The following is a 25,821-nucleotide window of genomic DNA, read 5'->3' on the forward strand; positions in this document are numbered from 1 at the left end:
GTTTCAACAAGCATTGCAACATTGAAATTATATACAACGTGTTTCTCTGAGTGCTCCTATTGCACTTAAGCTAGAATTCACTAAAAATGGGTGACTGGAAAGCCCTTACGTCTGGTAGTTAGGGAGTACACTCCTCAACAACCTCAAAAATAAAGCACAAATTGAATTACAAAATAATTGAAAATGAATGGTGATAAAGATACTGCATACCAAAACTTATGAAAAAATTCTTCACCCTTAAATGCACATTATCAGAAATAAAAGCTGAACATTTACAAGTTTTGTGCCCATATTTGGAACCTAAAATAGTAAATTAAATCCAGAGACAGTAGACGGAAACGTGCACGTCGACATATCTGCAAATGTATATACATCAAATGATACCAGTTTCTTTTTAACTCTTGGTGTAGAATTTTGAATACAATTTTTTCTCATTGTTTAAGTAAGCAGCAACAAAAAAAGGTAAATTAAAAATGCTTTTCAAGCACACTTGGAACTTTTTTTTTAATGACTATATTTAGCTATAAAGCAGAGACCCCAAACCTGTTGGAGCGCGCGGCCCCGTGTCCCGTCTCCACCCCACAGCCCTTTCCCCAAAGCGTCCTGGAGTCTCTCACGATCCCGCCCAGATTCCTCGCGGGCCCTTCCCCCTCCCGCCCCAAACGCAACAGGTTCAAACCTCCCCCAGGCATCCGCGGTTCAACCCTCTCCGGTACCCGCCGCTCCCCAGCACCGCGCACCAGGGGCCTGTCCTCCTTCCAGACACGCTCCGCCCTTCCCAACCCACCCGGGCTCAGCCCCGCGGAAGCCTGAACCCCGACCCGCGGGGATCGCAGCCGCACCTCCACCGCCGCAGCGCCCCTCCCGGCCCCTCCGTCGCTCACCGGGCAGCATCCAGGTCCCTCCTCCTCCTGAAGTTCTCGAAGTTCCCGGACAGGCACGGCCAGCGACCCCCTCTGCTCTCAGTCACCAGACCTTCGCCCCCCCCCACCCGTGGCCCCTCCGTCCGCCCCTCCGCCCACGCGGCCTCGTCCGCGGGCGCGTTCCTGTCCTGCGGGCGCTGAGAGGGAAGAGAGGGGGGGGGACAGGCTGGGTCTGAGAAGGGCCCAGGGACCGGCCGGACCCCCGGGACAGTCAGAACCGCTGGGAGGCCGAGCCCAGCGCGGGGAACAATGTCGGCCCGGGAAGGGAGCGCGTGCACTCGGGGAACACGTGTGAAGCGTCCGCTGGAGTCGGGCCCGGGGGCGCGCGTCTCGAGTGCAACACGGGACACACCCTGGTAAGGACACGCGTGCCTCCGCGGGGCTCCCTGCCACCAGGGTAGGAATAACTACGTCTGTTTGCATGGACGTCAGCGCCGTGGAGAAACAGAGCGGGGTGCCGAGCATCAGGAGAGAAGCCGCCTTCCGAGGACGCAGCGCAGAGACCCCTCGTTCCCACCCCCCCACCCCCCCACCCCCGCGCTAGCGCACGTGGTGCTCCTCCCGCGCGCCCCCGGGCGGTGGCAGGCCCCTCCCCGTCCACCGGAACATCCCGCAGCTGGCGCGATCCTGAATTCAGCCTCTAAAAGGAAGGAGGCCAGGCAAAATGCTGCAGACCTTAGGCTGTCAGTGAAAAAAAAACAAAAGGGACAAAGAATGAGCCCACTTCCAGGAGGCGCCTACAGTGGTCACATCCCACAGACAGAAGGTGCACGAGGGTTAGCCCCCCCGCACGCCTGGGGGGGGGGGCCCGCATCCCCTTGGGACAGTTTCCCTCACTGCTCCCGCTCAGGTGCTATTCACAAGGTGGCCACGAGGTGGCAGCAAGGCCTTTCTCCCGGCTTCAGGGCTCGGGTACTCCCCGTCCAGGTCCAGAGTATGCAGAGTAGAGAGACTTTCTCTACTCTGAGAATCCAGAGTATCCAGACTCGGCAGTGAGCTCACTTTGGTACGATTCCGGACCGGAATCATCTCACGTGACTCATCTTACCTATTGCTATTTGCTACATGAGGCAGGGACACGTGTCAGGTGCAATTTACACGGATTTAAACTGAAGGCTGATTCCAGCAAAGCCCAGGCCAAGGTCTGCATGGGCCGAGATGGGCCAGAAGAGCAAGCTCACAGGACACCCTGGACAGACAGAGATCCCAGTTTCTGCAGGTTTGGGCTGGATGCTGGTCGTCCCATTGGAAGAAACCCTGCACGTGACCTAATGCCACGCACTCAGCCCGGCGGCTGTTTGGGGTGGGGCTGGGGCAGGCAGCTGGGAAGGGGGCAGGGGGGAGGAGGAGGTGGGTTGGCCCTTCACAGGGGCACAACCAGCACCAGATTCCTGTAACAGTGACCTCCCCACATCTACTCCCTGCCTGTCCCCCCACCACTTAACACCCGTTCTTTCGGTGCAGAGCGCCAGTCTCCTCCTGCCCGTGTTCCCTTCCTCTGAGGCCTGGCCCGGCACGAGCTTCCTAGAGGCTCAGCATGGAGTCTGGAGTGGCTGTTTCCTCACGGAGAAGAGCCTGAGTCCCGGACAGGCGCAGAGCTGCCTCCTGGCCCCACCGCCCACCAGCTGTGCGACTTCGGGCAAATGAACGAAAACTCAGCCTCCTCCTCTGCCAGCCGGGGTAACAGCCCCTCTAAGGGCATCTGGGAGGATTCGGTGAGGTGGGGAGTTCAGCTCCTGCCCAACGTGTGGTGAGCCTCACTCTCCCTCCCTCCTCCCTTCTATGTCCTTCCGTGATTTCCTGTGCCCCAGAGAAACTGAGAATTTAGCAAACAGTGTCCTTTCAGCAGAATGAGCTCTGAAACTACCGACCGCTTCCCCCAACACAGCCGAGCCCAGGAGACCAACCTGCAGCCCAACACAAAACCGTAAATTTACTTAAAACCTTTTTTTTGCCATCAGTTTTCGTTAGTGTTCGTGAATTTAATGCGTGGCCCACAGACACCAGAAGGTTGGACACCCCAGCCTAGGGAATAAAGTCTCCATCATCAGCACGATGTTGAGACCCTTTGTCAGGCCCCACTTCCTTCTCCTGGTTCTATTTCAGACCACCCCACCCCACTTCGTCACCAGGGACCCCGGAGGCCAGCCCCAGCCTCCCTGGCTGGAGAGCCAGGGCTCTAAGAGATGGAGGCGCCGGCACCGAGACTGAGCCTCGAATGCGGGAAACTGAGTGAAATACAGACGTTTGTTCATGATAATGTATCAATATTTGCATATTAACATTTCTGTACAAAAAAACAGAGAGGGGAAATTAAGAGCCAAGTAATTGGAAAATTAGAGTAAATGGGTGATTTCCTAGTAAAAATACATATTATTAAAATGGACCCTAAAATAAGGAAAATACAGGGAAATTACCCATCCAGGCCCCTCTTTCCCCTGCTCATTGTGGTATCCTCACTGTTCTGGGGTTCCCCCCCCACCCCGCTGTCCCCGGGACAGGAAAGGAACAGTGCAGAGCTGCTGGGCAGCTCCCCTATGTGGCCCAACCCGGTGCCCTCACCTCCTTGGCTGGGCACCCCCCAGTGAGGCCTGTGCAGAGGGCGCCTCGGGGACCACAGATTCTAACGTGGCCACCAGGACCCTTTGATTACAGTGCACCGGACCCACTTACTGCGGAAACACAAACGAACACATGTCTGATGGCAGGAAGAGGTCGGTCGTTACCAGAGGCCCACTGACGCCTGGCTTTGGCCCTGGCAGGCGGGGGCTCTGACACTCACCCTCTCCAGCTGGCCCCTCTCCAGCTTTCCACCAGCAGGCACTGCTGTGGCTGGAACCGGGCTCTGCAAGAGACACTGCCCGAGGACAGTACTCAGGCAGCCACAGGCTGTGGGGCCGTGGGGCTGCTGCGAGGTCACCAGTTCTCCAGGGCGGGGCCCACCTGAAGGAATGAAAAGCGTGCAGAGAGCTGCGAGCCCGGGTCTCCCACCATGACCTCCTGCGCAGGGGCAGCAGCGGCCCAGCGCCTGGCCAGGATGCTCTGAGATTGTTCGCATCTCCCACCGCCCCACGCTGGTCCTCTGTCTGCACCAAACCGGCCGTCAGCAATCCCAGGCAGCAGGAGAGAGTGGGGCGGCCTCCGCCCAGGGTTCAGGACACGGCCTGCAACCAGATGGAGGGCGTGGGGGCCTCCAGCCCGCGCCCTTCTAACTGTCACAGCACGCAGCACCTCCGCCTGGATCTTCCCACTTCTGTCCCCTTCGAGCTCCCCAACCCCGAATCGAGAAGCTGCCACCATGCAGCCAGGACAGGAGCAGCTTTTCCCCTCCCCCCTCCCCAGTGTGAAAATACAAAGTTTTTTAGAGAAAGCTCCACTGCCCTCCTGTCATGTGAGGTCAAAGGGGAGAGACAGGGCAAGCTGGGAAACTGACTGCAGACCCATAACCTGCTGGTGCCCTGATCTCGGAGTTCCCAGCCACCCGCCTGCGGTTTAGAAGCTGCCAGAAATCCGCACATGGCGTTTCCTTACAGTCGCCCAGATGGGCTGGAACAGTCGGCAGTGGTGTGCAGGAGAAACCGGACTTTGAAAGGAAAAACGAATCGTGTGCCTCAAACACTGAAGTCCTGACCCTGATCCAGATGACCCGTCCCTAACCCCTGACCCCAAACCAGCCCTGAACCCTGACCCTCCCCCTTCGCTGCCAGCTAGGTGCATTGTCACTGCCCAGCCATCTGCCCCCATTTTCACAATGAGGGAAAATTGTGCCAAAAAAGTAACCCAGACACGCTTCACATACCAGAGTGGCAATAATATACAGAGCAAAAGAAAACACTTCTGAGAGAAAAAAGTTTATTTTTGGAAAAAAAAAAGGTGGTCGAGCATTTCTATCCCACACCGGAAGCAAAGGCCGCGCTGAGGCGGCTGCAATGTCTAATGTCTCGACGGCCACCACCGACGTCCGGCGCTGCTCCACCTCATCAGCTCTCTCACACCTGCTTCCAGCGTCCTGCGTCAACCCTGGAATTCCCGGGCTGGCAGAAGTGTGTTCACGCACACAGCTGGTTTTTACATTACATGCTTGGTATTTGTTCCGTACGTTTCTATGGCTTTACTACTTTCAAGACAGAGGTCACATATAAAAATACGGACCACTCAGAACACGGCAGCCAATGGCTGTCCAGCAGGGGCCGACAGCAGACCACACAGGACGCATCTGCTTGGAGACACAGCCGCGTCTCTCGCGGAGCTGCTGACGGGGGCGCACAGGAAAACCACCCACAGTTCTCCTTTATGTTTACAAGATAAACACCAAGCTATTTCATATACATTGTATCTTTATGTTTTTAACCAAGTTCCGGTTTAAAAACAACTGACAGTATGTAAATATAAAACGTCAGGAAAGGGTGAGCACGTACAGGGTAAAACCTGTCTTACGTCTTGCCTTTCTACGAGGCAAGCACGGGTGGAAATAAAAGAATCCACAAACAATCACAGGAGAAAAATTTAGGCAGGCAACATAATGTGACAGACGTCACGGACACCGTGTACTTAATAGCGCGTCCGGAAACGCCCTCATCCCCCAGAGGCCTCGCAGAGTGTCAGAGCGAGGCCGGCAGACAGACACCGTCCCCTCGGAGCGTGGCGCTCGGCCCGGAGCTGCAGGCCAGGAGACGCGGGTGTGGAGCAGCCTCTGCACGGCAGACCCAGGACAACGCCCCGTGCTCTGCACTACCTCACCCGCACGCAGCATCCTGGGACAAAGATGGTCCAGTCACTTGGGAAAAAGCAATTGGGTGAAAAAATAGCCAGAACTCAGTCAAGTGGCTAAAACCGGAGACGCGGCACCTCAGCAATGCCCCAGGGTGACACCGCCGTGGACGGGGCTCCCCCCTGTGTCGGTGAGCTCAGGTTCACTGTTAACACCTGACACTGCTCCTCCCTTCGGGTTGAAAATGTGGAAAAGAGCTGATGTTCTGGATGAAGTGATGCAGCTTCTGACTGACAGCCCCGTTTCTCTTGGACCCTTACCCTGACGAGGCAGGAGGCTCTGCACAGCCGCCAGAACCGCCCCGCTGCCACGCAGCCGCTCCGACATGCGTGTGTCTCAAGAGACACTGCAGAGCTAACAAACGCTCTTCTCCAGAACTCGGAGAGAGAAAATTACGGTGCGGCACACTGTCAGCAGAGCCAGCAGCCGAATGAAGTAAAAGAAGAAAAAGCAAGCACCCAGGTTGTCAGAGTCCTGAGCCCCGCCCACGGTCTGAACGCCCCCCCAAGGGCCCTGGGACCACGCACAGCGACCCTCCGTCTCCCAGGACCACTGAAGAGTCACAGGGCCCCACTGGGGCCGAAGGGGCGTGGCCTGCACCAGTGGCCCTCTTCAGGACACCCCCTTGGGTACTGGACCTGGCTTCTTTCAAAGGTAACAAAGGGTCAGGAAGAAATCTCTTGGGATTCTTCTAGAACTCCTGACATCTGGCGGTTTGACACTTCCATCCCTCCTCCCCCAACACAATGAAAAAAAACACAACTGGCAACTCCCCTAAGAGTTACTTCATTTACTTAAAATAAGGGGGCTTCTCAATCATGTCCCGCTCTGGAAAGGTAGGGTCACTGAACCTTGGGGCCAGGAACTAAGATGCTGATAACGTCCAGTTCACACTTAGACACACGTGCGTCACACCCACACAAGAGTCCGTGCACTCACAAACCTGGGCTTCCCTTCATGTGTCACACGCAGCCCCGCTTAACACCAGCCCCGGCGTCCCTGGCAGCGCAGGGGTGTGTCTGCAGCGCAGGGAAGGAGCGCAGGTCTCCGCACGCTTCCCAGCAGCTGGCAGGAAACGCCTTTCTCCGGGAGACTCTGTCCCTTTTCAGAAAAGGCCCTCCCATATACTTGCACTTGTCAGATTCACAGTTACAGAAACCCTCCCCTCGACGAAAACTCCGGACAGTCGTTAGGGTCAGCGTGGACGCTGAGACCTGCAGGCAGGGTGCTCGCTGCCCCAGGCAGTCCGCAGTGCCCACCCACCCGCCCGCCCGCCTGCCCAGCTCACTTGTCCCTGTAGTAGAGCAGGTAGCACTTCAGGGGGTCCGGCAGGGGCAGGCTCAGGACCTTCTCCCGCAGGAAGTTCACTGGGGGCTCGGGCTTCGTCTCAGCGGGGCTCTGCTCCTCTGACTCCTGCTGCCCCTCTTCCAAGCCTTCACAGCCGCTGTCCTCGGACGGGCTGGAAATGCGACTGGCAAAGACCTCTTTGTCCAGAAAGACGATGGTCTCCATCCGACGGCGGCGCGCTCTCCTTCGCTTGAGTCTGGGGGTGGCCCTCAGTCCACTCCCGCTCCCGCTCCCGCTCCCCGCTTCCTGGCGAACGACTCTCTTAATGGTGGCCCGGATGGCAATGCGGGCCAGGTCCTGGAGGCTGCGGACTGCCAGGGGGGCTGCGGGGCAAAGGACAGGCATTAGCGTCTGCGGCGGCAGCACAGGCTTAACCACCCGAAACCCGAGTGTCCTTGAACACAGCACAGCCCGTAAGCTCTCTTCAGAAGACGCTTCACGCACAGACATGACCCTGAACTCAGACAAGGGACGGCGGAGCAGCCCTGCCGACTGCCTCATCGGCAGAACCAAAGCCTGGCTCCGCTCTCCTGCATCTCTGCGTCTCATCCCTCTGGACACTGCGTCCACTCACGGACCCTCTCGTCCAGCACGCTCACTTCCGCCTTAGCGTGTTCACAGCACTTTACAGACTGACCGTTTCTGTTTCTGTTACAGCAGAGAAAAGCAAATCCACAACATTTTTAAGAATAAAAACTGCAGCCCGGAGAACCAAGATGGCGGCGTAGGTAGACACACTGCGCCTCCTCGCACAACCAGAACTGACAGAGAATTGAACAGCAAGGGGGACCAACACCAAGGAAACAGAAAATAATCATTCATCCAGACTGGTAGGAGGGGCGGAGACGGCACTGGGGTGGAGAGGACTCGCGTGGCTGTGGCGGGACTGAGACTGGCGGAGTGTGGGACAAATGGCGCAGGCAGTCCGAGCACTAGCAGACCCTGCGGTCCCACATTTGCACAGATAAACCCAGAGGGCCGGACTCAGAGTGGCGGAGAGTGGGGCAGGCAGAGTGGCGGATAGCACATTGCGGCACCACATTCGCCCACAGATAAACCGGACGAACGGCGGGCAGAGAAGCAGACCGCTGCGCAACCCAGGGCTCCAGCTCGGGGAAATAAAGCCTCAAACCTCTGATTGAAAGCGCCCCTGGGGGTTGGGGCGGCAGGAGAGACTCCCAGCCTCACAGGAGAGGTTGTTGGAGAGACCCACAGGGGCCTAGAGTGTGCACAGGCCCACTTACTCGGGAACCAGCACCAGAGGGGCCCAGTTTGATTGTGGGTAGCGGAGTGAAAGACTGAAATCCGGAGGAGAGTGAAGTGGGAGCCCTTGCTCCCTCTCGGCCCCGCCCCCACGTACAGCATCACAGCACAGCGACCAGCATTACCCCGCCCTGGTGAACACCTAAGGCTCCGCCCCTTAAAGTAACAGACGCGCCAAGACAAAAAAAAAAAAAAAAAAATGGCCCAAATGACAGAACACTTCAAAGCTCCAGAAAAAATACAACTAAGCGACGAAGAGATAGCCAACCTATCGGATGCACAGTTCAAAGCACTGGTTATCAATATGCTCACAGACTTGGTTGAATCTATTCGAAAAACAGATGAAAAAATGAAGCCTATGCTAAGAGAAACAAAGGAAAATGTACAGGGAACCAATAGTGATGAGAAGGAAACTGGGACTCAAATCAATGGTATGGACCAGAAGGAAGAAACAAACATTCAACCAGAAAAGAATGAAGAAACAAGAACTTGGAAAAATGAGGAGAGGCTTAGGAACCTCCAGGACACCTTGAAACGTTCCAACATCCGAATTATAGGGGTGCCAGAAGGAGAAGAGGAAGAACAAAAAATTGAAAACTTATTTGAACAAATAATGGAGAACTTCCCCGATCTGGCAAAGGAAATAGACTTCCGGGAAGTCCAGGAAGCTCAGAGAGTCCCAAAGAAGCTGGACCCAAGGAGGAACACAACAAGACACATCATAATTACATTACCCAAGATTAAACGCAAGGACCTACGTCCAAGATTACTGTATCCAGCAAAGCTATCATTTAGAATGGAAGGGAGGATAAAGTGCTTCTCAGATAAGGTCAAGTTGAAGAGGCTCATCATCACCAAGCCCTTATTATATGAAATGTTAAAGGGAGTTACCTAAGAAAAAGATCAAAAATAGGAACAGTAAAAATGACAGCAAACTCACAGTTATTAATGACCACACATAAAACAAAAACGAGAGCAAACTAGGCAAACAACTAGAACATGAGGGTTGTCAATAAGGGAGTGGGAGGGGGAGAGGGGGGTAAAGGTACAGAGAATAAGTAGCATAGATGATAGGTGGAAAATAGACAGGGGGAGGGTAAAAATAGTGTAGGAAATGTAGAAGCCAAAGAACTTATAAGTATGACCCACGGACATGAACTATGGGGGTGGAATGTGGGAGGGAGGGGGGTGGGCAGGATGGAGTGGAGTGGGGGCGGAAAATGGGACAACTGTAATAGCATAATCAATACATATATTTAAAAAACAAAAAAACAAAAAAACAAAAACTGCAGCCCCTGGCTGGTGTGGCTCAGTGGATTGAGCACTGGCCTGAGAACCAGAGGGTCACTGGTTCAATTCCCAGTCAGGGCACAGGCCTGGGTTGTGGGCCAGGTCCCCAGGAGGGGGCACACGGGAGGCAACCACACATTGATGTTTCTCTCCCTCTCTTTCACCCTTCCTTCCCCTCTGTCTAAGAATAAATAAATAAATAATCTTTAAAGCTCTCTTTTTTTAAAAAAAGAACAAAAAACTCCAAAGCACAGCAAAGAAAAGTCGAGCCTGGCGATTACAACTCAGTTTCCGGCAGACCCCGCACACGCAGCCCACGAGGGTTCTCGGAGCCAGAGGACAAGGTGTCGAGGGTTTGGATCCATTCAGCTCAAGGTCAGCATCAGCTCTTTCCCCCCAGCACCTCGAGGCTCCAGGCCACTTCAGCCCATGGTGTGGGCTCTCCAGTCTGGAACTTTATTGGCCAAACTAAAGGGGCCTGTGCAGAGTCTCAGCAAACGCCCAACACTCCAGGGCAGCCTGGAAGCTCCCATGACTAAACTCTCAGCACCTTGTCCCCACATCAGCACCGACCCTTCTCTCTGTTCCACCATCCTCCTCTTCCAGAGCTCACCCTGCCACTCGCTGCCACTCCTAAAGCAGCTGAAATGAGTACTTAACAGGCCACCGGACCCTCCACCACCAGCACCAGCCTCTCCAAGGAGCCACTAGGGAAGGTGGCCCGGCCTGGTCCCAGCCCGAGTCTCCCCCTGGCTCCCCCCGCGCCTGGCCACAGTGGTGCTTCCTAAGGTCCTGATTCCTCCCCTTCTCCCCTCTGCATGCTTACTCCTTCCTCTGGCGACCTCTGATCTGCGGCTTCAGTGCACAGACACTGGCCAACAGCTGCGGGGCTCTTGCGCAGTCCAGACCAGGGCCCAGAGCCTCCCGCAAACCCACACCAGCGAAGGTCCCGTGGGCCTCCCCTGAGCCCTTCTGCGTCCAGGCCAGTGTCTTAGGTCTGATCTTCCCCCCTGGCCTGGACAGCCCCCATCAGCTCCTAGCTGGCTCCTGCCTGCCTGTCCCTCGTCCCCCCAGCTGGCCTGTCCACACCACGTACCCTCACAATGCACCGTCATCATCCATGGGACTTCTCCAGGCTGGGAACACAAGGTCGCGGCCGAGCCCATCACCTCCTGAGCCCCGAGTGGCATCATGGGAGTACTTGTCACACAGCAATTGCGTGGAGCCCTGGCACCAAACGTGAGAGGCTCTTCTGACGAGGTTAAAAGACCTAAACGCTGCGCTGGGGCCCCTGTACTCACGTAACTGGACGAGCCTGGACTTCCCGGACTCGGAGCGGGGCGGCTGGACCAGTGGCGCGAAGGACACGGCCAGGATCTTCTTGGTCTCCCAGGCGGAAGGGCCGGTGCGCGTGATCTTCGTCAGCTGCCCAGAGACAGAGTGAGAGCGTGCACAGGCCTTAGCTACTGGTCGGTTCGACACAAACACAGTCATTCCCACGTGTGACCTGAATACGCAGACTCGGGTCCCGAGCGAGCCCGACGACATGGGACCCTGACGTGAGGTGAACAGCTCTGCCAACAGGTTCAGTCGGAACGCACTCAAGGTTCCCACCCTCCCACCCAGTTTCGGGAGAACACGCAGTGGAGGAAGAAGGTTGGGGACACTGGGAGGGAAGGAGCAGACAAGGATGAGGGCTTCTGACACGACCACCTTCAGTGTCGGGGAGGCGGGGAGGGGACAGCCAGGGCACCTTACAGTCCGTGGGGACCACGCCCAGCACCACACAGCTGTGGTCACAGCATTGCAGCGATGTCCCTGAGGGCACCCAGGCGCCTGGGAGTGCAGGGCCCATGGGCGCTGCGTCCTGAAGAGCCCCAGAGAGCGCCCAGCGGTGTCACCCCAGGACACCGGAGCCGGGGCTCCTGCGCTGCAGAGCAGGGCCCCGCCGGTGGCAGCGCTCTCCGCGATCCACTGCCACGCACTGTGGTGACTGCCCTCTTCTCCAAACGAGCAAACCCTCCAAGAACTGAGACTCCCGTGCCGTGAACCGCAGGAACAAAAGTAGCGGTCCTGCCTGGTAGACAAGTTACTCACGTTCTTGAATGCCAGCAAAGACATTTTTTAAAAGGAGTGCTCACTGTAACAAACGTCAAACGTTTAAACGTGATCAACACACACTGTGAGCCCCCACGGCTGCAAGCCCCCACTTCGCGGTCTGCAAGAGCAAGAGAACCCGCACCACGTCCAGCGGCGACCGGGCTGCAGCGCCAGCCCCACAACCGAGATTCCCAGAGTCTGTGAGCACAGACGCACTCACACAGCAGGCCGACCTCCTGGGAACAGCAGGACTCACTCAGGCCAGGCACCACACTTTGTACATTTCTAGGGGCGCAAAGAGGCACAAAAGCAGGGAATCTTCCACCAGTCGCAGGAGTCAGATGGCTGGCGGCAACGGCTGTACCAGTACGGCAGACAAGCATCGAACCGGGCAGTGGGGGCCGGGCGGAGCTGACGCAGAGCAGAGCGACGGTTCGAGACCCCAGCTGCCAGCTCCCAGGGGGCACCGCACGGGAAGGACAGGGCGACACCAGCACACAGACGCGCGGCGCCCAGGTTCAGGTTGCAGGCAGCTCTGCAGGACGCATGACCCCACCTCTTCAACAGGTAAATTGCCAAGAAAAAGAACTTACAGATGAGAAAACGCTCGGGAGACACATCGACCAGATGCAACACGTAAGCCTTGCCTTGCCCCTCATTCAAATAAGCTGTTCAAGTGCATTTTGAGACAGTCGTGAAAACCTGAACACTAGCTGACATCTGAACTGTTAGGAGATTACTACTAACTGTTCAGGGTGGTGACGGCTGTGTGATCACATTTTAGAAACCGAGTGTTCACACAGGCGCACGCTGCGCTACATGTAAGTTTTCTTCACGCGGGGGGACGTGGTCCCCGCCAGCCCACACCGCAGCCGAGCTCCCGGGGGGTCACGGCCCTGCCGGGCCATGTCGATGTCAGTGGATTTGTTTTTATTTTGGGAGATTCACAAGCCTCTTTTGTAAATTTTTCCTTCATTCCCTCACTGTCTTCACTTCACGGAGGCTTCCTGTGACAGTGCCTCACAGGGACGCCACAGCCGGTCGTCTGCGCACGGGGACGCAGGCACGGACCGGGGCCCACGCCTCAGCAGCCGGACTGGAGGTCACAGTCACGAGCCCCTGCACCTGAACCCGCGTGCACTCCGACACACGCAGAGTCACTGTTTCCACAAGGACGACACACTCCAGGCAGGTACGAGGACCATACTCAGCCGTCGGAGTGGAAGCTGGGAGCAGCATCCCTGACCCACTCATTTCCTAAGGTGAATGACTGCTTCTCAAGCAAAAGAAATCAAAATAAGTTAAATGTGGACATTTAAAAATTACAGAAAATTGTCCCGGCTGGTGCGGCGCAGGGGATTGAGCACCAGCCTGCGAACTAAAGGGTCGCTGGTTCAATTCCCGCTGGGCACACACCGGGGTTGCAGGCCACGCCCCCAGTTGGGGGCACTCGAGAGGCAGCCACACATCAATGTTTCTCTCCCTCTCTTTCTCCCTCCCTCTCTAAAAACAAATAAAATCTTTTTTTTAATTACCAAAAATTGTAAAAACACAGACACTCTCCTGATTTTATCATTTCCATCTTTCCTAGTTCTTGTGACAGAGAGACATCCTCCCCAACGACCTAGTCATGCCTGCCTGTCCTATTTACACGCAGTATCAAAGACACACGAGCGGGACGGCAGCGATGGCGGGAGGGGCTTGGGGGGGGTCAAACAAAGAGGTAAGAGGGCTCGTTGGCGTGGACAGCAGTGTGGAGACGGCGGGGCGTGTAAGCAGCTAAATGGCAGTGGGAAAGTGCAAGGAAAAAGAAAACACACGGGAACATTTAGGACCAAACAGCAGACTTGGGCAAGATTCCCACCACGCAAGGGATTCTGGTAAAATACTCACGAGCACAGCTTGTCACAACCAGACTGCCAATCAGAACAGACTCACTCCAGTACTTCCGAAACACACTGACCTCCTCACAACGCAGCAGGCACAGGAGCTCAGGGGGTGTGTGGGCGGTGGGGGGGGGGGTGGTAGAGACGGGGCAGGCGCTCAGGGTGGCTCTATGGAGCCAGCAACTGCCCCCACCTGTCTCCTCTGTGAGGCACGGGCAGTAGTCACAAGGTAACAGGTAAACACAGCCGACCTCCCGGAGCAGACGCCGGCGGGGAGTCGCGCACAAGGACGCCAGCCGGGAAGGGGTCTGACCTTCTCCTCCAGCGGCATGACCAGGATGCCGCCCACCTTGAGCAGGCTCTTCATGTAGTCCTCGTGCTCCCTGCGCACGCCAGCGCCGCAGTAGACCCGGTCGTACTGGGAGCAGTCCGGCGAGATCTCCAGGCAGTTGCCGGTCACGAAGGAGGGTTCGCAGAAGTCAAACCTGCCGGGGAAAGCCGTGTCCATCCCACAGACAGGGGCCTGCACCACGCCGCCACAGTCAGTCCACGACGCCGACCCGGGCTGCACGTTTTCACCTGCAGTCTCACAGCAACGCGGCACAACGCGACCAGCCAGGAACTGGGAGCCGGACTCGAGCGGAATTAAGCTACTGCTAATGGGAACCCTGCACATCCCAATCGCAGATCACGAAAGTGGGCATCGTGAGCAGGACCCAAGCATCACCCCCGACCTTCCTCATCTCTGCTCTGCGTTTAACTCGTTATTTTATTCAAAGGCTGCTGCGCAAGTGAAATGAGGGGGTGTGAAATGCATTTGGTTTTTCCAAAACTTGTAATCCCCAGAATGAGAACTTTCATGCTTTGTTTAAAAATGGCAAGAGTTAGTTACAAGTACTGTTTAAAGGCAAATGTACCACTTCTCTTTCAGAAACAATCAGGTGACAAAACGTCTCCATCAGAGACACTGAAAACGGAGCAAACAGGACACTCTCTTTCCCTCTCTTCCCTTCTCAGGCATTGCAGTTAACAAACCCTTGAAAGTACAAAACACTTTTCAACCATGAGGACACACCCACGCACGCCCTGGTCCCGGAACCCCGCATCGCGTCCCGTCCTCACTGCAGCCCCCCAAGGGCCAGGCCTCGGCCTCACCTGTCGAAGCTGTCGCTGGTCCTGACGAAGAAGTCCAGTTTCTGCTTTGCGTACTCAGTCACGTCTGGGTGAAGCTCCACGCCGTGGTTGACCCCAAAAGGACCTAGAGGGTTCAGACAAGACAACTTCCAGGACTGGAGCAACGGCTCTCACCCCTCACTGTCCCTTCATCAGCTGCACAGGGTCAGACTCTGCAAGAGCGATGATGGGAATTCGTAAGGTTCTCCAATCTTACCACACTGCTGACCTAAATCACCATGCTACTCTTTATACAGGGGAGTCTCTCCTCACAGCAAAAACACTCACTTCTCTGAGTTACAAATTCCACAGCTTTCCAAAGCCTAAGCCTGCTTATTCTCCAATTTCTACAGAATTATTTGAAAATGTGAAACAGCCAACGTCTGCCCTGGCCAGTGTGGTTCAGTGGTTCGGAGCATTGTCCCGTAGACCAAAAGGTCATGGGTTCCGTTCCCAGTCAGGGCACATGCCCAGGTTGCAGGTTCAGTCCCTGCTTGAGATGCACACAAGAGGCAACTGATAGATGATGCTTTCACTCATTGATGTCTCTCTCCCTCCCTTCCTCTCTCTCTCTAAAATCAATAAAGCATGTCCTCAGATGGAGATTTTTAAAAAAGCCAAGGTCTGAACCAAAGTTCAAGGTCTAACTCATAAATTGAAGAAGAAATATCTTCGCAAATGAGCCCTCAGCAAGGACAGGAGCCCACAAAACAAACACAGAATGTGGCGAGAAAGGGATCGAGTTCAGGGCGAGGCAGAAAGGCAGTTGGGGTGAGAAGGAGGGAGGACCCTGTGTCAGCCAAAGGACTTTAGACCTCAGATCTGCAGGCACTGGGAAGCCAATGAGGTTTTGACCTCTGGAGGGATTTGCGAGAAACAGTGTTTAGGCTGAACGACCTGAAGAGGGAGCCCCCAGGAACACACGGAACAGGGACAGAGACAACTGTCCACGTGTGCCGCCCTCAGGGCAGACCTGAGACGTCTCCTGTGAAAGCAAACTGGCAGTTACCCCTTCAAACACATCCCAGCAGTGTGTCGTGTCCATTACGGATGAACACAGCTTTCCTGCCTCAGCTCGCTCTTCCCAGCATCCAATGAGGTTCTCAGCACAGCTGACCCTGGAACAATGCAGGGCCGAAAAACCACACCCATTTTGACTCCTCAAAAACTTTACAGTCTCAAAACTTCACCCAAATTCAAAATATATGAACTTATAAAAAATACAAAGATCTGCCCTGCTGGTGTGGCTCAGTGGACTGAGTTGCTGGTTCGATTCCCAGTCAGGGCACTGGCCTGGGTTGTGGGCCAGGTCCCCAGTAGGGGGCGTGTGAGAGACAACCATACATTGATGTTTCTCTCTCCCGTCCTCCCTTCCCCTTCCTCTGGAAATGAATAAATAAAACCTTTTTTAAAAAATTGCACCCAGTATCCACAAAAACCAACTGTTCCTGCTAAGATTTTCTAAAGCAGCTCTCACAACCACCAGAAACAATGTTGCGATGTACACCACTGGAAGCCCTATCACTTAAAATCTGCCACATTCAAAATCTCATTCAGGCAAAAACCTTGTGGGAATCTCCATACTCAGCGAACCAACATCAAACATCAAACGGTACCAGACTCCCAGCACCCCCCAGCTCCCGTGCTCCCACCTCAGCTCCCAGCCAGCTTTCTCCGCTCCCGTCACTCCTCTGGGAACACAGCGCCACCTCGCTCACAGTGAAACAGATGCCTGACAAGAGAAAAGTTCTGAGGCGTCTGAATTAAATCACAGCGGGCAGGAAAGTGGAAGGCAGACCAGGAGTGGGGGGCAGCTACCAGAGCCCCAGGCAGGAGCCAGCAGCGTGCCCGCCTTCCGCGTGTAGCTGAGATCTCTCGTCTCCCGGGCGCCGTCTCGGCTGGTACCCAGAGCGCCAGACCTGCACCAGACGCCTGTGTCTCTCTCACACGTGAATTTGCCAGCCTGCCTCCCACAGCCAACCCTTTTGGACAGCACACCTGTCCCAGAACCTGCCCGCTTCACCTTCCCCTCCCCCATCTATACCCAATGTGAGTTCCTTCAAAACAACTTGTATCCTTCTCCTACAAACTCATCGTAATAAAAGGGCCCCCATCCATCCGAGATGGGACAGGATTTCCTTTTCCATCCAGCAAGGCTGCCAGTGTTTGGCCTAGATGCCCAGCACCTGGTCCCGTTTCTCCTCAATAAACGACCCCCCCCCCCAAGAGTTTTCAGCCACGACAGCCGTTAACATGCCTTTCCCCCACCATGTTTCACCCTAAGCAGGAATTAAATTAATCGTCAGGTATCTGACACTGTTGCTAAATGGCTTCAAATAAGATGACTTGTGAAATCCCTCTCATCCTGAAATTTATCTAAAAGTAAACATACAGGTAGTAACTATTCCAGCATGCAAATGCCAAAGCAAACATAAACTGCTCCAGAGAACTTTAATTCCCAGGGGACTTTCAAGTTAATTTTTCTCAGTTTGGGGACAGAGTGAAAGGGCAGGATGAGTGACACCGTTAGGCAACAAAATCAGGTCACGTCCAGATGTGCACCACAGTCAGGGGGGCTCTGCTGTCCAGGAGAGGGGGTGCTGAGCATGAGCACCTGCTGGAGGTGCAGGTGGGAGGGGCAGGGACGGGAGGGATGCCCCAGGGCCCTCCCTTCACCGGCCCCCCCAGTGACTGTTGGTAAATGACACCAGACAACTGCCTGAAGGCCAAGGGCAGCTGGACAGGTCGCTGCACAGGACCCTGCCTGCCGCCTCTCTTCTGCTGCAGACTCTCCCGATTACCTAAAATGAGCCCCACCATGGAGCTGAGGTAGCCGGTGCCACTGCCCAGGTTCAGGAACGAGAGCCCCGGCTGCAGGTCCAGGGCCTCCATCACCTCCGAATAGATGCACGGAGCTGACAGGTGGATGTTGCCATGCTTCCACGCCAGGTCTTTGTAAGCATTTTCCTTAAATTCCTCAAGATAGTAGTCTGCACGGTCGATAGCGCGGAAGGCCTGTTCCACCAGCTCGGTCCGTATGTACTGCGCTTCCTTCAGGTTGTCTATCAGCTCGTCATTGTCCTCGCCGGCGCTCACGGCCCCGCCCATCCTCACGAGCACAAGAGGGCAACACTGTGGTCAAAACATTTCAGAAGAGCTGTTTAAAGTGACAGTAAATGCACAACGATGAAAGTTCGGAACACACACCCACTGCACACTGATTTCTGAAAATAATACAGAGGGATTATGTTTGGTCAACGCACCTGCCCCAGCCCCAAAGACGTCAGATCCGGAAGGAGATAAACTCAATGGTATCCACACAGAAGGAACTCTGTCCTTTACAGTACTGACTGAATTCTAAAGAACTTGACGTACTTAAAACATATCTAACAACTTGAAAACATCATTAAACTGTGATTTCCACACTTTTCTTGCACTGTCAACCTACCGAGTCCGCATCTCAAGAGTTGAACTTACTGTGAATGCAGCGCTGCCGTCACAGGGACACGCGCACCCACGGCGAAGCCACCAAACGCAGACGCCAGAGCAGGCGCCTGAACCCCCTTCTCAGACCCGCTGCTCTGGGAACAGTGGCTGCGACATGGAACTGCCAGGGCTGCAGCTCCCCCTCTGTGAGTCTTCAGGCGTAAAGCACTGACACCCAGGTAGACAACGGGCACTAACAGGTATTCGCTGTCTATTTGAAACTCAACAGTACATGGTGTCCTGTGTTTTACCCGGCAGCTCTGAGCCCCACGCACAACCAGACGCAACCACCTCTCACTTGGACACCCCGGTGCGCAGATTTCAGGCAAAAACAACATCTACAGACTCTGTTACCCAACAGACCACTATGGCAAAGGCAGTGTCATAACAAACATGAACCCTGTTCCAAGGCTGCAGTTCATGGGCAGGAGGAGCTGCTATTCCAACCCCCACATCCCCTTTGCAAGTCTCGCCACGCAGCCTTTCCAGCTCGGCAAGGGCAATTGGACACTTGTCACCTTCTTCCCACCTGCCTTCCAGAACACAAAGCGACACCGTGTGTTCCCTCTGGGCCAACTGATGGTACGTAATGTACCTTCACCGAATTCTTAGGGAAAATGCTTTGTAGAGGTCTTATTCTTCCAAAACATAAAGAATTGCCTGCTCCCATTTTACACTCACTCCATGTAACTTCTTCAAACTCTCGGCTGCACTTCACACGACATGGTAACCAGACAGCTCATCAATTGTTGGGGGAAAAGGACAACATCTGACCTCAAAGACTGACACATTTGCTGAAGGAGGCCAACTCCCGTCACATACTGTGGTTTGTCACTATGCAGTTTTTCCCCTCAGAACGCCCGGCTTTGTAACAGGACGGGGATCGTGAGCAATGCTGGGCACGGAGACACCCCACTCACAAGTGGGAGCCGTGGTGGGAGCGGTTTCCCCAGGACAGAGAGAGACCAGCACAGTGACAACCCTCCTGCTCACGAGTGCACAGCAGTGTGGGGCCGGGCCTCTTGCGCGCCACAGTCAGGCCGAGGACCGTCTCCTCCGCCAGCACTGTAGGGCCGAGGGCAGGACTTTGCCCGCAGCCAGGACGGTCCGATCACTAGGCCTGCAGCCCCGGTTTGTGTGGGAGCCCTCGTCAGGTCTGGTCCGAGGCCAGTTTAACGGAACGGGATAAAGCGCTAATGAGGTCGAATCTAATCTTGGATAAGCCACTTAGTTTTCAGGCTGAAGTCCGCACCCCTGGTCTAGGACAGTCGTCTGAAAATTTGGGTCACTGGTTGACGGTGCAGCTGTGCGTGTCCGGGAAAACGCCTGGAACCACCGTCCCCCGCGGGCCCCAGGGCCTGTCACCCCGCAGCTGCGTCCCGCGCGGCAAACACAGGCTCCGTTTCGCACACCTATCTCCCACTTCGCCTCACTCTGACAGTGTATTCCGTGTGCAAGGGCCAGTGTGGGCGCTCGTCCGTTTGCTTTTCCGTACAAACAGCACAACCTCTTCGCAGGCGCCACCCGCCACTCACACCCTCACTCTGGCTTCCACACCGTCGGGCGAACCCGCCCAGCGCTTGCTCTGCCGACCAGCACCCGCCAGCGGCCTGGAACTCGAACCCAGGACCGGCCACAAGCCTGTGTTCTGCCCCCAACAGACGCGGCTGCGAAGGATTCTCCAGGGGGCAACGCCCTCGGGAGCTGAGCCTTTGCTGACTCTGCCGGGGCCTCGCCCCCCCTGCCCCCGCCCCGGACACGCCGCCCGCCGCCCCTCCGTGTGAGCGGCCCTCCCGGGCCCGGGCCCGGCCCTGCGGGCTCTCTCGTGGGTCCCGTCCAGCCCTCGGGGTCGTCGGCCTCGCGCCGAGGCCGCTGTCCCGACGGGAAGGGCGCCCGTCGGGGGGAGCGGGACACAGTGACTCGGGCGGCAGGGGCGCTGGGGGACAGGGCCCAGACGCGCCCCCGGCGGAAGAACAGCGGGAGGAGCGGAGACCCCTCCGGAAAGCCTGAGCTCTGACCGGGAACGCGGGGATGCCCGCCGCCGCCGGTAGCGTCCCCCGGTAGCGTGGGGGCGACTGTCCCCCCTGCGAAGGCCCCGCGTACTGCTCGCGCCAACCCGCGGCAACGCCCGACTTGCCTGCAAACTAACCGCGAACGTTTCCGCCGCGGAACTCAGGGAGCCGCCGCGCCCCGAGGCCGCGACGACGCGCTCCAGGGACGGGGGGACCGGGACGGCGTGGGGCGGGGAGGCCCCGGGGCCCGGGGCCGGCGCTCGGGCCAGGGAGCGGGCGCAGGTGGACAGCAGGGAGGGGCCCAGGGCGGCGGCGGCGGCGGCTGTACCTCCGGGCTCGGCCGGCCTGCGACCCGCAGCTCCCCAGGCGCCGCTCGCCGTCCACCGCCAGTCCGAGCCGCGCCGACCTCCGCCGCCGTAAACATCCGCCGCCCCAGCGCGCCTGCGCGGGCAACGGCTCGACTGCGCGTGCGCCCCGTCCCGGCGCAGACGGGACAGCGGCGCTGGGGGTGGGCTCGGCCCTGCCCCGCCCCGCCCTCCGGCCCCGCCCACGAGGTCGCGGCCCGCGGACTGACAGTGGGGCGGGCCTTGTCCCCGCGGGGATATGGAGGTCAGAGCGCAGTCGGGCTCGAGGATTATCGCCTTGGCGCCGCACCGCGAGCCAGGACCCCTCTATGAGCACGACAGGCAGAGCGATGGACAGGTGCAGGCGGCGGGGACTGCTGTGGTGTGGGTGGCACGGAAGGGTCGTTCGGGGCTACGGAGTGAAGGACCAGATAGATCCCGCCTAGAGCATGCTGACGGCAGCAGGCCAGGCCCGGACCCCCTGTCCGTGCTCGGCCCCCTGACTGCTCCCCCCCCACACACATCCTGTATCACCCGCATCACCCGCACCACCTGCCTGGGACAGAATCACCCCTCTTTCCCGGGCCCCAGCAAAGAAGCCCGCAGTGGGGACAGGCCCGGTTAACCTGTCCAGCAAAGTCAGCTGTGAACAAACAGGTTTCAGTATCGCGGAGCTGTTTCGTCCGAAAAGGACAAGGGAAGACATCTCAAATGACTCCGCGTCCAGGCAGTGTCATCTGAAGACAGGAATGCTACTGCGGCAGCGTTGTGGTTCCTGGGCGTCAAACACGGAGGATCGGGGGTGGGGGCTGCCCTTCAGTACACGCAGACACGTGCAAGTCTGCAGGCCGGAGGGCGAGGAAGCACAGGAATGTCTTACAGGCGGGAAGAGGAGGCGGGGGCGTTAGAATCATAGAGTCTTCTGGTGGGGCTTTGACCTCCCACACAGGGTGTCAGAGGTCCTCCTGCAGGACTTCTTAGTTGAAGTCTGCCCATTTTGACATGTGGGAGGGCAGAGTTTGGGCAAGGGGAACAACTGGTAAAGTTCCTTAGGGTCCTATGAGGCAAAGAGAACTTTTCTGAATAATTATGAAAAGGAGTGATATGCAGGTGTGAACTGCACAGCTACACAGGAGGGAGGAGGAGAGCATCCTGGGGCAGGGGGTGGGGCGGTGTGCAGAGCACAGCAGGCTGGGTCTTCTGGTCCTGCAGGAGTGTGTGTGTGTGTGTGTGTGTGTGTGCATGCGTGTCCCACACAGAAGATGCTGGGTAAGGGTGGGTCCACTTTGTCCACCTTGAGCTGACAGGGCCGTCCTGGTAAAGCTGACCAACCTAAGCTTTGGTGGCTGGGGGGACACTACATGGGAGGTGCTGTCTCACAGCCCCAGACTGTGGGAGGTGGACCTGATCTCAGAGCAGGGGACTTGTGCTTGACGGCACCCGGTTTCGGCATGTTCGTGGCCAGGCAGTGGCCCCTGCACAGGCTGCCTCGCTTGTGAGGGTTGTTGAGTCACCTTTGCTGGCCATCGGTCAGGGTCATTCTGGGTTGTGATGTCTTCAAAGTGCAGTGCTAAGGTTTCTTTCGACTCAGGTAACCCCTTCTTAAGTTTTTTGTTGTGGAAATATACAGACAACATAAAATGTATCACTGTAACCCTTAATCACAAGGCATTAAGCACATTCACATTGTTGTGCAACCATCACCACCATCATCTCCAGAATTTCATCGACTGCAGCTACAACTCTGCACCAAAAACTCCGAAGCTGTGGCCGAGATGGAGCAGCAGGAGCTGGACCTGCTCTCATGCCTGCCAGAACCAGAGGTGGACCCAACCTGTGAAGAAGCAGCTCCTTGGACACTGGTTGTTACACAGCAAAGCTCAGAGACTCCTGAGAGATGAGAAACCACTGGGCCAAGCCTTACAATCACCCCTTTCTACTGCGGTCAGTTCCCAAGCCGCAAGGCAGAGGGGAGCCCAAGCAGGGCCTGGAGGACTCCCTGAGGTGAGGAAATGGAACTGAGAACCCAGGGAGACCGAGGCAGCTAGCAGCCCCAGAGCAGACTGGGCATGAGGAAGGTCGTGGAGACCTGCAGGTCCCTGCGAGGATCCAGTGGAGAACTAGCAAGCCCCTGCGTGTGGGGAGACAGCCCCAGGCAGCAAAGGCACGATTAGAAGTGACAATGGCCACAGTCACAGCAGGCAGGATCAGGAAGGGAGAAGTGCCTGTCCCCACCAGCCAGACTGGAAACCTGGTGGTCCACGAGACATTGGACAGAGTACTCCGAGGGTCTTGCCTCAGCCAGGAGGAATCATCAGTCCCAGGCTGGTCACTGCTCAGACCCCACCGAATAGTGGCTGGACCGCTGTCCCAACGCTCCAAGGTTTGCAGATGCCCCTGGTCGGGGCACGTACAAGAAGCAACCCACGAATGCATAATAAGTGGAACAACAAATTGCTTTCTCTCTCTCTCTCCCTCTCCCCCCCCCAACCTTCTTTCTCTCGACAATCAATAAATTAAAAATAATAAATAAAGTAATATGGAGAGGCAAAATCCCCCAGAAAAACCTGCACAACACTGGAGGACAAGAACCACGTGGAAGGGCTGACACACCCAACTTCATGACTCTCTGTGAAACCACGGTCATCAGGAAAGGTGGAACTGGTGAAAGTGTAGACAGATGGACCAACGGAACAGAACAGACAGCCAAGAAACAGACCCACACAAATACAGTTAACTCATCTTTGACCAAGAAGCAAAGGCAGCACAGTGGAGAAAGGAGAGTCTTTTCAACAATCGGTACTTGGACAACTGGACATCCACATGCCCCAGGACGAGGCCGGACGCAAACCTCACAATATTCATATGAAAGTCCTACGAAGTAACAGAAGGAAATCTAGGCGACTTGGGCGTGGCAATGATGTTTTCCGACAACACCAAATACATGATCCATGAAATCAAACTATGGACTTGAGTTAATGTATCAGTCCTGGTATATTAATTATAACAATGTATCACACTGACGTGAGATGCTAGTGATAGGGCTCTGCACCACCTCTGCAATTTTTTCTGTCAACCTAAAACTGCTTTCAAAAGTACAGACGACTAATTTTTTTAAATGATAAAATAAAACCTAGAAGAAGAAGCAGACTCACACAGCATGACACGGTAAGGGGAGGTTTCCAGACCAGAAGCAAATGACACCAGGGGGAGACAGGTCTGTGCAGAGCGTGGAGAGCGCAGGAAAGTGCCGTGAGCGGAATGTGTGTCTCCGGTGGTTCCCCGGGTGTCCCGTCCTGGCTGAGGACACTGCTGCTGCTGCTTTTATGCATCACAGTCCTGTCTGGCCATTTCCACCGCGGGCAAGTGCCGCCTTTGTGATGACAATAACTACAAACCATCTTATCAGTTATGATTTGCACACAGCATCCTGTTTTTGAGAAGGAGCCTGGGCCTAAACCTCAGACGGTGGTCAGGAAGCTGAGTCAGGGCCGCAGACGAGGGACCTCCTGGCTGGTGCAGTGCAGTCGGATAAACAAGCCCTGCTGGGTGACGGGGGGGGGGGGATCCTCCTTTGTAAGCCAGGAAGGGCTGCCAAGGTCACTTCACTGTCTTTGGCAGGGGAAGTAGGGGGGCGTGGAGAGCCCCCACCCCAGCCACCAGGGGACAGGAGGTCTCCGGCCCACTCCCAGTGTCCAGGCCTCTGAGTGAGATTCTTACCTGTGCATGCAGGAAACATTTGGCCTGGGGAGGCAGAGTGAGGGTGGGGGCGTTCCAAATGGATGACCTTATACCTGAACATTCTCTCCTGCATCTGATTGGCAGGTGAAATCAGCTGGGAAGGTCCCCACCCCAGTCCCCAGCCACTTGGGGACAGAGATAACAGGATGTGAATTCACCACTAGGTGTCGCGACAGCACAGCTGTCCAGCTGGGACCGGCCTAAGTTCCCCCCAAAAAGAAAAACTATTTCTTCCTCTGTTTAAAGTGTGTGCAGCCGGAGCGTGGAGCCCACCGGTGCTCAGACTCGGGTCGGGTCCTCTCTGCTGTTTGTCCCACAAAGGAGACTGCGGGCTGGTGTCTATTATCAGTGGACTCTAATATCCCTCGCTGTCTGTGCAAAACGACGCATGAAATAATCTCTCGCCTTAAAACAGAACACCCCAGTAAAAAGTTAGCAATGCTGGGGGGCCGTGGGGGCTGGTTTTCTGTGTGCGCTTGGCCGGGCCCCATGCCCAGGCGGCTGGTCAGACACCCGTCTGCCTGCTGCTGGGAGGGCATTTCCTTTGATGTGGTCAGTGTCCAGGCCAGTCAGGCCCTTTAAGCAGAGGTGTGAATGCCCTGGAAAGGACTGGGGGGGCCCCCCTGTCCCCGGAAGCCTTTGGATGCAGCTCCTCCTGTTCTCCAGCCTGCTGGCCCGCTCTGCAGTTCCCACGAGCCCCTCCCTCACATGAGCCCCTTCGTCGAACTAAACCTGTCACCTATCTAATCGGTCCCCTATCTGTCCTCGTTCTCCTGGGGACACCTCACTGGTGCGGCGTGTACACAAAGAAGTGGTGTCAGACCAGGGTCCAGGGGTCTGTGTACAGGACACCACATTTCTTAGGATGCAGGTCCCAAAGTTGAAGAGTCTCTGCCCCCTTCACCAGCCCCCCGCCCCTACCCACCCATCACTGTCTCCTGTGACTTAGGAGAGGAAAAGCTTCAGGGAAGAGAGCAAGAGGACACCAGCCTCCATGAGGAGAGGATGGTTCGGGAAGAGCAGACTGCAGAACTTCTGGCTGCAGCTCAGCGTGCAGACGAGACACCTCAGTGTCAGTCTTGCTCACATCCAAGCATCTGCATGCTGGTGTGGGGGAGTACAGCCCCCACCCCACCCCAGGGGCCTCCCACAGGGGGTTGGCCACCTTCTCTGGTCCCCACAGCCCTCAGTCAGAGCCCTCCAGGCACCCCGAATGCCCCCCAGCAAATGCCTCCTGGACCCCATCTGCCTCAGACGGGGCTGGAAATGAGAACCAGAATTTCCTAAGCTTTTCCTTGGTTCACAGGTTAGCTGGTGGCTCCGGGCTGGCCTGCAGGGCCAGGTTCCCAGGGAGGCCAGAGTGTGCTGACACTCAGCTTGGATGTGACTAGAAGCCCCTGACCTAAGTCTCACCCTGGGGACACCCCAGGACAGAGCTAGAGCTCTGCCTGCCACCATGGTGTGAGCCGGTGAGGTGTTCCTACA

The 25,821-nt window shown here is 56.3% G+C and overlaps 2 protein-coding genes across 2 annotated transcripts in view; both read right to left on the reverse strand.

The window, feature by feature from the left end:
- LOC128781280 (histone-lysine N-methyltransferase PRDM7-like) overlaps positions 1-6,021 on the reverse strand; it is a 50,356-nt gene extending 44,335 nt beyond the window's left edge. Inside the window, 3 exon segments of the mRNA XM_053927400.1 lie at positions 3,706-3,768; positions 4,822-4,943; positions 5,955-6,021. Coding sequence (XP_053783375.1) covers positions 3,706-3,768; positions 4,822-4,943; positions 5,955-6,021 — 252 coding nt within the window.
- Positions 6,022-6,469: 448 nt separating this feature from the next.
- On the reverse strand, positions 6,470-20,705 carry PCMTD2 (protein-L-isoaspartate (D-aspartate) O-methyltransferase domain containing 2). The gene is made up of 6 exons (XM_024559469.3): positions 20,580-20,705; positions 17,555-17,885; positions 14,736-14,838; positions 13,894-14,065; positions 10,896-11,019; positions 6,470-7,364 (listed from the first exon to the last, which is right to left on the reverse strand). The coding sequence occupies exons 1-6, from the start codon at positions 20,673-20,675 to the stop codon at positions 6,979-6,981; spliced, it is 1,212 nt and encodes a 403-aa protein (XP_024415237.3). The 5' UTR covers positions 20,676-20,705; the 3' UTR covers positions 6,470-6,978.
- Between the last annotated feature and the right edge of the window lie 5,116 nt (positions 20,706-25,821).

The sequence above is a fragment of the Desmodus rotundus genome, chromosome 6 (assembly GCF_022682495.2).
Source record: "Desmodus rotundus isolate HL8 chromosome 6, HLdesRot8A.1, whole genome shotgun sequence".
Classification (NCBI taxonomy): Eukaryota; Metazoa; Chordata; class Mammalia; order Chiroptera; family Phyllostomidae; genus Desmodus; species Desmodus rotundus.